Source organism: Salvelinus alpinus, chromosome 23 (assembly GCF_045679555.1).
Source record: "Salvelinus alpinus chromosome 23, SLU_Salpinus.1, whole genome shotgun sequence".
Lineage (NCBI taxonomy): Eukaryota > Metazoa > Chordata > Actinopteri > Salmoniformes > Salmonidae > Salvelinus > Salvelinus alpinus.
Window position 1 is genome coordinate 21,267,765 of NC_092108.1, and position 14,538 is coordinate 21,282,302.

Sequence of the window (14,538 nt, forward strand, 5' to 3'; positions counted from 1 at the left end):
GCATGCTCGCCTTGTGAATGTTGACCTGTCAAAAGGTCCTACATCGGCTGCGGAGAGCGTGATCCCAGTCATCTGGAACAGCTGATGCTCTCATGCATGTTTCAGTGTTACTTGCCTCGAAGCAAGCATAGAAGTAATTTAGCTCGTCTGGTAGGTTTGTGTCACTGGGCAGCTCTCGGCTGTGCTTCCCTTTGTAGTCTGTAATAGTTTGCAAGCCCTGCCACATCTGACGAGCGTCGGAGCCGCTGTAGTACGATTCGATCTTAGTCCTGTATTGACGCTTTGCCTGTTTGATGGTTTGTCAGAAGGCAAAGCCGGATTTCTTATAAGCTTCCGGGTTAGAGTCCCGCTCCTTGAAAGCGGCAGCTCTACACTTTAGCTCATTGTGAATGTTGCCTATAATCCATGGGTTCTGGTTGTGGACGACGTCCTCGATGCACTTATTGATGAAGCCAGTGACTGATGTGGCGTACTCCTCAATGCCATAGGAAGAATCCTGGAACATATTTCAGTCTGTGCTAGCAAAGCAGTTATGTAGGTTAGCATCTGCTTCATTTGACCACTTGTTTATAGACCGAGTCACTGGTGCTTCCTGCTTTAATTTTAGCTTGTAAGCAGGAATCAGGAGGATAGAGTTATGGTCAGATTTAACAAATGGAGGGCGAGGAAGACCTTTGTACGCGGCTCTGTGTGTGGAGTAAAGGTGGTCTAGAATTTTTCCCCCTCTTGTTGCACATTTAACATGCCGATAAAAATGAGGTAAAACGGATTTAAGTTTCCCTGCATTAAATTCCACGGCCATTAGGAGTGCCGCCTCTGGACGAGCATTTTCCTGTTTGCTTATGGCGCAATACAGCTCATTGAGTGTGGTTTTAGTGCCAGCCTCAGTTTGTGGTGGTATGTAGACTGCTATGACAAATACAGATACTCTATCTACCTAGAGAGTTTATCTCATGATAAGCTGTAGACCACACTACATCAGGCGAAACTTCCTTAGATATCGTGCACCAGCAATTGTTTACAAATATGCAATGGCCCCCGCCCCGTGTCTTACCAGAGGCTGCTATTCTGTCCTGCCTATACAGTGTATTACACGTCAGCAGTATGTTCTTAATGTCATCGTTCAGCCACGACTGTGAAACATAATATATTACAGTTTTTAATGTCCCGTTTGTAGGATATACGTGCTTTCAGTTCGTCCCATCCAGCGATTGAACGTTAGCTAGCAGAACGGAAGGCAAGGGCAGATTAGCCACTCATCGCCTGGTCCTCACAAGGCATCCTGATCTCTTTCCGCAAAACCTACGTTTCCTTTTCCAGCGAATCATGGGGATCTGGGCCTGGTCGGGTGTCTGTAGTATATTCCTCGCGTCCGACTCAGTGAAGAAGAACTCCTCGTCCAATTTGAGGTGAGTAATCCCAGTTCTGATGTCCAGAAGCTATTTTCGGTCATAAGAGACAGTAGCAGCAACATTATGTACAAAACAAGTTACGAACACAAAAAAATTAAAAAAATAGCATGGTTGGTTAAGAGCCGATAAGATGGCAGCCCTCCCCTCCAGCACCATCTTTATCTCGATGGCTGTGTAAAGAATGCAGCAGCAGCCCAGGGGCCACGCGACAACTAACTCCAACTGACTAGCACAGGGTGATATAACAACAGACAATTACAGTGTGGAGTAGAGGTCGACCGATTAATCGGAATGGCCGATTAATTAGGGCTGATTTCAAGTTTTCATAACAATCGGAAATCGGTAATTTTGGACGACGATTTTGCCGATTTCTTTTTACACCTTTATTTAACTAGGCAAGTCAGTTAAGAACACATTATTATTTTCAATGACGGCCTAGGAACGGTGGGTTAACTGCCTTGTTCAGGGGCAGAACGACAGATTTTTACCTTGTCAGCTCAGGGATTCAATCTTGCAACCTTACGGTTAACTAGTCCAACACTCAAACCACCTGCCTCACGAGGAGACTGCCTGTTACACGAATGCAGTAAGAAGCCAGGGTAAGTTGCTAGCTAGCATTAAACTTATCTTATAAAAAACAAACAATCATAATCACTAGTTATAACTACACATGGTTGATGATATTACTAGTTTATCTAGCGTGTCCTGCGTTGCATATAATCGATGCGGTGCGCATTTGCGAAAAAGGACTGTCGTTGCTCCAACGTGTACCTAACCATAAACATCAATGCCTTTCTTAAAATCAATACACAGAAGTATATATTTTTAAACCTGCATATTTAGCTAAAAGAAATCCAGGTTAGCAGGCAATATTAACCAGGTGAAATTGTGTCACTTCTCTTGCGTTCATTGCACGCAGAGTCAGGGTATATGCAACAGTTTGGGCCGCCTGGCTCATTGCGAACTAATTTGCCAGAATTTTACGGAATTATGACATAACATTGAAGGTTGTGCAATGTAACAGGAATATTTAGACTGATGGATGCTACCAATGAGATAAAATACGGAACGGTTGGGCATTTCACTGAAATAATAAATGTTTTGTTTGAGATGATAGTTTCTGGATTCGACCATATTAATGAGCTAAGGCTCGTATTTCTGTGTGTTATGTTATAATTAAGTCTATGATTTGATAGAGCAGTCTGACTGAGCGAAGGTAGGCACCAGCAGGCTCGTAAGCATTCATTCAAACAGCACTTTCGTGTGTTTTGCCAGCAGCTCTGCTGTTTATGACTTCAAGCCTATCAACTCCCAAGATTAGGCTGGTGTAACCAATGTGAAATGGCTAGCTAGTTAGCGGGGTGCGCGCTAATAGCGTTTCAAACGTCACTCGCTCTGAGACTTGGAGTAGTTGTTCCCCTTGCTCTGCATGGGTAACGCTGCTTCGAGGGTGGCTGTTGTCGTTGTGTTCCTGGTTCGAGCCCAGGTAGCAGCGAGGAGAGGGATGGAAGCTATACTGTTACACTAGAAATACTAAAGTGCCTATAAGAACATCCAATAGTCAAAAGTATATGAAATACAAATGGTATAGAGAGAAATAGTCCTTTAATTCCTATAATAACTACAACCTAAAACTTCTTACCTGGGAATATTGAAGACTCATGTTAAAAGGAACCACCAGCTTTCATATGTTCTCATGTTCTGAGCAATTGCACTTTTACTTTCTTCTCCAACACTTTGTTTTTGCATTATTTAAACCAAATTGAACATGTTTCATTATTTATTTGAGGCTAAATTGATTTTATTGATGTATTATATTACGTTAAAATAAGTGTTCATTCAGTATTGTTGTAATTGTCATTATTACAAATACATTTTTTTATTATTATTATTATTATTATTATATTTTTTATATATATATATATATTTTAAAAAATATCATAAAAAATAGTTTTTATTTATTTATTTATTTTATTATTATTTTTTAATCGGTCGATTAATCGGTATCGGCTTTTTTTGGTCCTCCAATAATCGGTATCGGTGTTGAAAAATCATAATCGGTCGACCTCTAGTGTGGAGGGGTTGAGATGTTGGGAAGCAAGCCAACGCAGCACAGTGGGGCCACATAAAAAGGTTTGAAAGTTCAGATCTAAGGGAAGGTTTTAAGGAGAGGGAAGGGGAATAGTAAAATAACTACTACACACAGTGTGAAGTAGCCTTGTGTGCGTGAGAGGCGGTGAGAGGCCAAATGCTCCAGAGGATGGGAGCTGAACACACAAATCACAAGGCGCAGAGCCCTCGCAGACTGACACACACACGCTGCCGCAGTACATGCAGGCAGATCAAACCAAACCCCCTTCTCGCTGCATCTTTCCCTACCTCTTTCTCCAGTCTCTCACATGCATCACACTTTGCCTTCCCAATTTGTCTCATGCTTAATGCCAATCTGACCTGTACTCTAGCTGAGACTACACACGCCCTAAATACTAGGGATGCACGATATATCGGTGAGCATATAGGAATCGGACGATATTAGCTAAAAATGCCAACATCGGCCCAATGTCTAGTTAACACCGATGTGCAAAACCGATGTCAAAGCTGATGTGCATACCTATAAAATGTAGGTAGATGGCGTAATGACGTCATGAAAAATACAGCGCTACACAGAACAAAAGCAGAAAAATACTTAGCGCACATTTCCAACAACTAAACAGGTTCAAGTCGAGCAATCATTTGAAAGAGTAAGAACATTTCAGGGAGACAACTCAAAGGCGAGATCAATTAACGCCAAGATAATGGAATTAATTGCCCTTGAGAATCAACTGTTCTCTGTCGTGGATGACATTGGCTTTCACCGACTGGTTGAGCCCCGGTACACACTATTTACCAGTCACTGCTATTCGCTTCATGACTGACATTTGGACCAGCGATGTCAGCCGCATGAGCATGCTGAGTCTGACAGCACAGTGGGTCCACAAGGATTTCCTACTGAGGAAAGCTGTATTGCATGCTCAAGAATGTGCTGGTTCTCATACAGCTGCTGCCATTTCAATGGCATTTGACAATATGTTTGAAACATGAACACACTAGCTAGCTCCATTCAATCAACTGACTCGAGAAATAAGCTCATCAACTGCACCTGCAGCAGACGTGATACCCTCTGTCATGGCATTGAAACGCCTGCTCAACAAAACTGCAGACACAGACCGTGAGGTTAAAAGGTACAAAAGTACTTGAGGCTGTGAACAAGCGAATGAGTCGGTGGCATTCTATCTGAGCCTCTTTACTGTGTCGCCACCATGCTTGATGCTAGGTACAAGGACCGCTAGTTCAATGCCAACAAGAAACAGGGTTTATGTGAAATATTACATACACAGCTGGACAAGATGGAAACAGACACAGTGACAGTGCGCACCGAGGAATAGAGGCCACGGACAGACAGAGCTGAAACTTCACATGTATGATGAAATCCTGGTTGAGAATGAACGACTGAACAACGAAACAGCACAGCAAGTAAGTGAAAGAAATAGGTTTTGATTATGTTTTACTGGTAATGGGGACATACGTAAATGCCAACAAAATAACTTTTTGGTCAGTGTGGTGTGTGTGTAACCTTTAACTAGGCAAGTCAGTTAAGAACAAATTCTTATTTACAATGACTGCCTACCCCGGCCAAACCCGGACAACGCTGGGCCAGTTCTGCGCCGCACTATGGGACTCCCAATCACGGCCGGATGTGATACAGCCTGATTTTCGAACCAGGGACTGTAGTGACGCCTTGTGCACTGAGATGCAGTCCCTTAGACCACTGTGTCCATATGTGTGTATTTAACTGTACTAGAATGCTTAAAAGGCAGCTAAAATGTTTAATATCGGTTATCGGTATCAGCCAAAAATTTTATATCGGTGCATCCCCACTAAAACATGGATATAAATGACTCAAATGAGCCAACATCTGGTTGAAACGGAGATCTAAAAAGGGACATGAGGTTAAAAATACAAGCTTATCAAGAACCTGAAGGGTTGCAGGTGTAATTGAGGGGTTATAACAACTGTGCTAATGTAGAATACTATTATAACCATAAGCCAAGTGTTTCATTAGCTTATATAAAAAAACATTTAAAAAAAAAACTATGGTCAAGTTTTCAGCTGCAACAGTCTGTCAATTGTTCTTCCAAGGACTATACAGATTTAATGAATTTAAAGTTTTCCTTTTTCCTTGAACGAGGCGTACTAGTAACCTAGTCTGGAAGTAAGGCACTAGGCTTGGGCGGTATACCGTTTCTGATTCTCTTATTTTATTTATTTAATTAACAAAGTTATGCAACATCCAATTCCCCCGTGTGAAAAAGTAATTGCCCCTTTACACTCAACTGGTTGTGCCACCTTCAGCTGTAATCACAAGAACCAAATGCTTCCTGTAGTTGTTGATTAGTCTCTCACATCGATGTGGAGGAATTTTGGCCCACTCTTGCATGCAGAACTGCTTTAACTCAGTGACATTTGTGGGTTTTCAAGCATGAACTGCTCTTTTCAAGTCCTGCCACAAAATCACAATTGGGATTAGGTTTGGACTTTGACTAGGCCATTCCAAAACTTTAAATGTGTTGCTTTTTAGACACTTTCATGTAGACTTGATTGTGTGTTTGGGATCATTGTCTTGCTGCATGACCCAGCTGTGCTTCAGCACACAGACAGATGGCCTGACATTCTCCTGTAGAATTCTTTGATACAGAGCAGAATTCATGGTTCTGTCATGTTTTGTCTTTGATCATCATGTCTTGTCCCTGTGCTTCCCTCTGCTGGTCTTATTAGGTTCTTTCCCTCTTTCTATCCCTCTCTCTCCTCCTCCCTCTCTCCCTCTCCCGCTCTCTCTCTCTATCGTTCCGTTCCTGCTTCCAGCTGTTTCTCATTCTCCTAACGACCTCATTTACTCTTTCACACCTGTCCCCTATTTTGCCCTCTGATTAGAGTCCCTATTTCTCCCTCTGTTTTCCGCTTCTGTCCTTGTCGGATTCTTGTTTGATGTTTGCTGTTCTGTGTCCTTGTTCCGCCCTGTCGTGTTTTTGCCTTCTTCAGATGCTGCGTGTGAGCAGGTGTCTATGTCAGCTACGGCCTGTGCCTTCCTGAAGCGACCTGCAGTCTGTGGTCGCGTCTCCAGTCGTTCCTCTCTACTGACGAGAGGATTTCAGTTTCCTGTTTTGGATTTACCTATGATAATTTCCAGGAGAATCATTGTTTGTTTAAGCCTGGAATAAAGACTCTGTTTCTTTAAGTCGCTTTTGGGTCCTCATTCACCAGCATAACAGGTTCCTTCTATTAAGGCAAGTCATCCAGATCCTGAGGCAGCAAAGCATCCCCAAAACATCACACTACCACCATCATGCTCACCGTTGGTATGAGGTTCTTACTGTGGAATGCAGTGTTTGGTTTTCACCAGACATAAATGGGACCCATGTCGTCAAAAAGTTAGCCAAAAAGCACAGGGATGATCATCAAGACTCATGGAAGAATGTTCTATAGACAGATAATTCAAAAGTATACAGTCACTTTTTAGTAGTAGTACTACTTCAGTCAGGGCAGGGTGGTAACACCCTCACTAACTGCAGAAATGGCTGCCCTGCAGCAGCCATCCCAGAAACCCAAAAAACATCCAACACAACCATTTCACAGAAGTCTTCTATACAGTCCCCCGTAACATTAGGTTGTCAGTAATTACAACCCCCGTTACGACAACCAACAATAGAGCCACTTCTCCTCCCTCTAGTCTCTATTAGTTCTGGCAGAGTGAACCATACATTAGATGGAGAGGATTCCTTGAAGGCTGTTTTTCACAATGGTGTGTGTGCTCCTGGTAACCCAGCAGGTGTAGTAATTACTACTATATAGGGTGTCCTAACTGTTTGTTGGTGTGTTAAAGATAGATTCTCCTATTTGAAAAACAACAAAACCCGGTCCCTGCCACTTAAGCATTGAACAGATCGCACTGTAGCGTTAAAGGGGATGTTTAGAGCTTTCTTAAAGCGGATATTGAAAACTGTATTAAAAGGGGTGAGAGGCGTGTTAAAAGGTGGCGGTGCAGTCTAGTCTGACACAGCAGGGCCTTCTCTCAAACATGCAATCTTTGGACAATAAAATGGACAAGTTACTTGGAATATTAAACTACCAATGGGACATTAAAAACTAACATCTTATGCTTCACGGAGTCGTGGCTGAACGACGACAATTTCAACATACAGCTGGCTGGTTATATGATGTACCGGCAGAATAGAACAGCGGCAGGATAGAGGGGCGGCGGTCTACGTATTTTTGTAAACAACAGCTGGTGCACGATATCTAAGGAAGTCTTGAGCTATTGCTCGCCTGAGGTAGAGTAGCTCATGATAAGTTGCAGACCACACTAACTACTGAGATCATTTTGATCTATATTCTTTGTAGCTGTTTACATACCACCACAGACTGAGGCTGGCACTAAGACAGCATTGAATGAGCTGTATTCCGCCATAAGCAAACAAGACAACGCTCATCCAGATTCCAGATCCCAGCTACTCCTAGTAGCTGGGGACTTTAATGCAGGGAAACTTAAATCAGTTTTCTATTTTTTTTTTATCAGCATGTTAAATGTGCAACCAAAGGGAAAATAACTCTGGACCACCTATACTTCACACACAGAGATGCATACAAAGCTCTCCCTCGCCCTCCACTTGGCAAATCTGACCATAATTCCATCCTCCTGATTCCTGCTTACAAGCAAAAATTAAAGCAGGAAGCACCAGTGACTAGATCAATAAAAAAAGTGGTCAGATGAAGCAGATGCTAAGCTACAGGACTGTTTTGCTAGCACAGACTGGAATATGTTCCGGGATTCCTCCAATGGCATTGAGGAGTACACCACATCGGTCATTGGCTTCATCAGTAAGTGCATCGAGGACGTCGGCCCCACAGTGACAGTACGTACATACCCCAACCAGAAGCCAAGGAATACAGGCAACATCCGCACTGAGCTAAAGGCTAGAGCTGCTGCTTTCAAGGAGCGGGACTCTAACCAAGAAGCTTATAAGAAATCCTGCTATGCCCCCCGACGAGCCATCAAACAGGAAAAGCATCAATACAGGACTAAGACTGAGTCGTACTACACCGGCTGAAGCTCGTAGGATGTGGCAGGGACTGCAAACCATTACAGACTACAAAGGGAAGCACAGCCGAGAGCTGCCCAGCGACACGAGCTTACCGGACGAGCTAAACTACTTCTATGCTCGCTTCGAGGCAAATAACACTGAAACATGTATGAGAGCACCAGCTGTACCAGAAGACTGTGTGATCCCGCTCTCCGCAGCAAATGTGAGTAAGACCTTTAAACGGGTCAACATTCAAGGCCAGACGGATTAACAGGACGTGTACTGCGAGCATGCACTGACCAACGAGCAAGTGTCTTCACTGACATTTTCAACCTCTCCCTGTCTGAGTCTGTAATGCCAACATGTTTTAAGCAGACCACCATAGTTCCAGTTCCCAAGAACACTAAGGTAACCTGCCTAAATGACTACCGACCCATAGCACCCACGTCTGTAAAAATGAAGTGCTTCGAAAGGCTTGCCATGGCTCACATCAACACCACCATCCCGGAAACCCTAGACCCACTCCAATTTGCATACCGCCCCAACAGATCCACAGATGATACAATCTCTATTGCACTCCACACTGCTCTTTCCCACCTGGACAAAAGGAACACCTATGTGAGAATGCTATTCATTGACTACAGCTCAGCGTTCAACACCACAGTGCCCTCAAAGCTCATCAATAAGCTAAGGACCCTGGGACTAAACACCTGCCTCTGCAACTGGTTGGTGGCGGTGCTGTCTAGTCTGCCTCTACAGGGCCATCTCTGTTTGGAGCACCTTTTGTAAAGATGTCTGAGTGTTGGAGTGTGCCCCTGGCTATCCATAAATAACTAAAACAAGAAAATGGTGCCATCTGGTTTGCTTAATATAAGGATTTTTGATACTTAAGTATATTTAAAACCAAACACTTTTACTTAAGTAGTATTTTATTGGGTGACTTTCACTTTTACTTGAGTAATTTTTTAATAAGATATCTTTACTTTTACTCAAGTATGACAATTGGGTACTTTTTCCACCACTACGCACACGCACAAACGACCAAGAAAATATGCAAGCTTAACAATCAATACACAATTTAAAGGTTTACATTTATTTACCAAGTAGACTAAATTACACACTAATTGTAGAAGATTCAATAACTGACTGACAAAGCCTGCTGCTTTATATGGAGACAATACCATTTGAATCTGCTTTCAACACCTCTCTCTTCAACTATGTTACTCCCTTGCTCTCTCCATCTCTCACACACACACGAACGTACAAAACCCCGATGCGGTGTGTGTGAGTAATGATGGATGTGATGTATAGTTTAGGTCCCACATTAGCAGGTACCCCTGCTGGTGTTTGGGAATGCACTCCCCACACCACACACACAGCCAGATGCCAGACTCATCGGTCACCCCAGATCCTCCTCTGTTTCCCCCTTCACCCTCAACACCTTTTACCCCTGGAGGGCCTTACCACACAGAACCCCTCTGACTGATCAGTGTGGCTGCCGTGACAACTATCTGATGTCTTAAGCTCACTGCAAGAGACAACACTGCAGATCATACAGCTGAGGGGTGTATGGAGGGATATGGAGGGATTGTCAGAGTGGTTATTTGATCCCAGATGATGCACAAGACTTGCAACTTGCATTTGTGTACAATCAATAAAACATCATCATGTGACAGGCAGTTTTCATCCATACCTGAACATAAATAGCTTGAAGAGAATCTTGAGTCGTGTTGTACCATTTAGAGGTACAACTGCCACTAAACTAGACTGCCACTTTACTCTGTCCTTCTGACAACCACCTAGGGTGCTTTTCAGGAATATGACTCACTACTGCAGTCAGAACCTACTCCCTGTCCCAAGCACTCAGTGGGGACGCAAACGTCACTCTTCTAAAACACTACTAAAATAAGTACTTCCCTTCAAACCAGGGAGACGTCGTTTTCAAGGGGTTTAAGACTTGGTCGAGTCCAGAGGTCCATCTCCCTCTCTCTGCAATATTGTGGAGGAGCTTGTGTGTGAAATAAAAGTAAATGGCTAGATTAGAGAACTCTGTCCCACTCTTCAAAGACGAGGGGGACAGAGTGCCGGTGGAAAGCAAGGCAGACTCCAGCACTTTTCACCTTTACTGTACAGTCAATATGGGACTAACAGTTCCCACTGTTGCAAACTGGTGATCAAATCACATACACATATTTAGCAGATGTTATTGCGGGTGTAGTGAAATGGAGGGAATGCAATGTACAGTACCATGGTTTTTCTGGATCAAAATGAGGCTTGAGTGGTGGGCGTGGCGGGAACGTGGCCATAGGCGTGGCAAATAGTGCGGTTGCAGACTGAACATTTGACCTCAGCGACAAAATGTTTCAGTTTTAAAGCCAATTTCCCATAATTCCACATATTTTGCCATGTGGCGGAGATAAAGTTGTGCATTCTATGCTGACAATCTCAGAGAGAAAATGTTTCAGTTTTAAAGCAAATTTCCTATACAGTAAATAGACCGACAATATTTAAAAAATAATAATAATAAAAAGCAGAAACATTCGTCCCCCATCTTTTGATGCCATTAACTGGTGAAATCACTGCATTATGATGACAAATGACTTCAATGCATCTCTGACTGAAGCCATAGAGCTTAGCTTGTACAGTAATAGACTGTCAAGCTGGCACAGCAAGGCAAGCAGATTGCAATCCAGATTATTGTTCAAACTGGCTATCTATCAGTGGCAGGCAGTGCCATAGAGTAGCGATGAAGACTCAGGGGTGTTCCAGTGTTATTCCACTGTGCTGCTGCCGTCAGTGCGTGCCACTGCCAGTGGACCAGGCCGGGCCAGGCTAGCTGAAATAGCAGGTGCTCCAGAGCCCTCTGACCCCAATTCTCTCTGTCCTCATGCCAATGGAATGTGTGTCAGCTAAGGTGAAATGATACTAATGTCCCCTAGCCGGCTCTGACAAGACAACACCACGAGCCAAACCTCCAGTCCAGCCAAAAAGGCAGCTGCTAATGTGTGTGTGTGGCGTACACTCCAGAGAGACTGTGGCCTCTATAACCCCAGGATTTTCAAGCTGATCGGTATAGTATAGTCTCTCTAAGCTACTAGCCTTAATGTGTGTCTCATGTATGTATGAGAGACTAGAATAGCCCATCGCTAGAGTGGAGCTAGAAATAGCTGTGGCCAAGGATGAGGAAGTGGACACCGACAGAACTGATGTAGGCTAGGATGTAGCCTGTACGCTAGGATGCAGGCTAGGATGTAGGCTAGCCCTGGATAGAAAGGACCAAACCCATCAACCTCAAAAGCAATAGGGTTCAGTGTGGTCATAAACCATTTAACAGCAGTACCATTCAATTAGTTAACTTGTACTCAATGAGAATAAAACCAGTTTGAAACACATCTACAACTTTGCAAGCCACAAGTCTAACTGTATGGAGGCCAGTTTCCTGTGAAGCCAAAGGCAGATTTCAACATTGTGTGAACAATAAAGTATTTCCATCTTTTTCATCACAAGCCCTGGCTTGGCAGTTAAAGTCAGGGTCGTACCTGGGGTTCCCTCGCAGGGCGGCGTGGTGCAGGGCGTTGAATCCGTTGTTGTTGGTGATGGTGACGTCAGCTCCCGCCTCCAGCAGCACAGAGAGCATGTCGTCCCTCTTCTTACTGATGGCGTCATGCAGGGGCGTGTCTCCCTCGGAGTCCTGTAGGGGGGCGACATACATACCGTTACCACAATATCTAGCAGGAACCATCATTATCAAATCAAAATCTTATCACTAACAATATAGGCCTATACTGGTTATGTGAAGGAGATGTTTACATTTCACAAACACTTGAGCGCAGAGAGAGCCACCCAAATATTTTGGTTAGAGCGGCTGCTTATATTGTATTTGTCCTGTTTCACAAATATACAAGTGTGTATTATTTGCATGTGTGAAATGGAAGTGTGTGTGGTGTGTGTGTGCACATATGTTCATAGTGGTTACCTGGAGGCTGGGGTGGCAGCCAAAGTCCAGCAGGGTCTTGACCACCTGCAGATGGCCTTTGTTGACAGCAATGTGCAGGGGGGTCTGTCTGCGCTTGTTCCTGGCGTTCAGGTCGGCACCGCCCCTCTGCAGCACCTCGATCACAGAGCCCTCGTCTCCGAAGGACGCATGGTGCACCGCCCGGTCTCCATCCTTGTCCTGGGAGGGATATTATACACAGACTGACCCAATGTCTCTACTGTTTACACCTCAGCGAGCATCCAACTATGACTGATACAGTCAGCTTTTTAAGAGTATGAATTGAGACCAGTATAGGAAGACTGAAAAAAAGAAAGGGAGTAGTTTCACTAGAGCACAGCTTTTCAATGTCAAACCTGTAAAGAAACACTCCTGGTTTTCATCCTCTCCTAATAAGGGACTAATTCAGACCTGGGACACCAGGTGAGTGTAATTAACTACCAGGTAGAAGAATAACAGAAGTGTTTCGGCCCTCCAGGACTGGAACTGAACAGCCCTGATATAGTGTCTAGGGATATCAGTTCTAGCACTGTTGGTCTTGGTATTGGGGAGGGTTTAAATATATAACTATTGAGAAGGGGCTATAGTATAGATGTTAGTATTGAGGAAGAACTGTTGGCTGTACAAACCTCAGCCTCCAGGTCCACATTGTGTTTCAGCAGCAGCTTGAGGACGTCCACGTGACCGTTCTGACTGGCCGCCTGCATGGCTGTGTGTCCAGCACACTGCCCGTTCACCTAAAAAACACACAATGTAGCACTGTTAAGTGTGTTCTTGTATTTTGAATTCATCCAGTGCACTGCCTCGTCACCCGCATACACAAGACGGGGTTGTGTGTGTGTTTCATTGCCAACTGAGGTACTGGAATACTTGGGGCATAAATATTAATGTGTGGTCCTTTGGGAGTCACAGAACATATCTTGCCATGGCGGGAGGATCACTTTGCCCAGCTCACTGTGCTTTAAAAAGGTCCAATGCAGCCATTTTTATTGAAATATCAAATCAATTCTGGGTAACAATTACGTACCTTAATGTGATTGTAATTTAAACAATGGTCAAAAATAAATAAAAAAAGCTTCTTGGCAAAGAGATTTCTCAAGCAAGAATTATGCCAGAACTGTCTGGGAGCAGTCGGAGTGGGTGGCCTAACAGGAGGAGCCTAATGGGACGGACATGTGAACTGAAAAGTAGCTATTATTGGCAGAGAAGTTTGAAACTCTCTGTTATTGGTCTATTAACTTATACTGCCAGGCAGGCCAAAACTCCACTCATGCAAAACGAGCTGAAATGTCAGTTTTTTTTTCTCCAAACAGCTCTTACACTTAAAGGGAATTATCATCATCATCGTCACAATTTCACAGTAACACAGGAAAATCAAGTTTGACTGCACTGGGCCTTTAAGTAATAATTCCACTGCAAGACATCGAGGCACTTGGCCAACCCTCACCGCACTGAGACACGCGTGCTCACACACACGGTCGCAGAGACAATGCTGCAGAACTCTTACAATGAGGGGAGGGAGGCTAAGATGCTCTACTCTCTATTCTAAGCAGCTCTCTAAGGAAAGAGGAGAGCGCAGACAGCAGACAGCTCCCCTTAGGGGCAGGTTGTTGGCCTGGTTGATGGACGGACAAGCATCATCACTAGGGACAGGAGTTATTCCTGACTAACAACCTGACAAGGAAAAACTCTGTGCCTCACCTATAACTAGGCCACAGAGTTTTCCTAGTCACGTGGAAAATTGGCCCTAGACCATAAAATGGGGTATATTCACTCGGCTTGGGCGGTATACCGTATACCAGAATATTTGGAAATAGCCACAGAATGTTTTTTCAATACCGTCAAAACTATTTATTTCACATTTTTCCAAACATTGTAATATTTGTAGCAAGGGCTGCAAAGTGTCGGAAAAGTTCCGGAATTTTTCCCATGGGAAGTTAAGCCCGGGAATTTGTGCACTTTTGAATTTGTGCAAATTCATAAAACAAGTTAGCTTATAACAGTGAACCTTTTT

General features: G+C 43.8%; 1 protein-coding gene across 3 annotated transcripts in view; it reads right to left on the reverse strand.

Annotated features, from left to right (window-relative positions):
- The window catches only part of LOC139550552 (E3 ubiquitin-protein ligase mib1-like), a 104,968-nt gene that overhangs the window by 44,872 nt on the left and 45,558 nt on the right, over positions 1–14,538 (reverse strand). For all 3 annotated transcript variants that reach the window (XM_071361507.1, XM_071361506.1, XM_071361508.1), the window contains exons 10-12: positions 13,154–13,261; positions 12,507–12,704; positions 12,070–12,221 (exon numbers count right to left, since the gene is read on the reverse strand). In XM_071361507.1, coding sequence (XP_071217608.1) covers positions 12,070–12,221; positions 12,507–12,704; positions 13,154–13,261 — 458 coding nt within the window. The remainder of the gene's footprint in view (positions 1–12,069; positions 12,222–12,506; positions 12,705–13,153; positions 13,262–14,538) is intronic.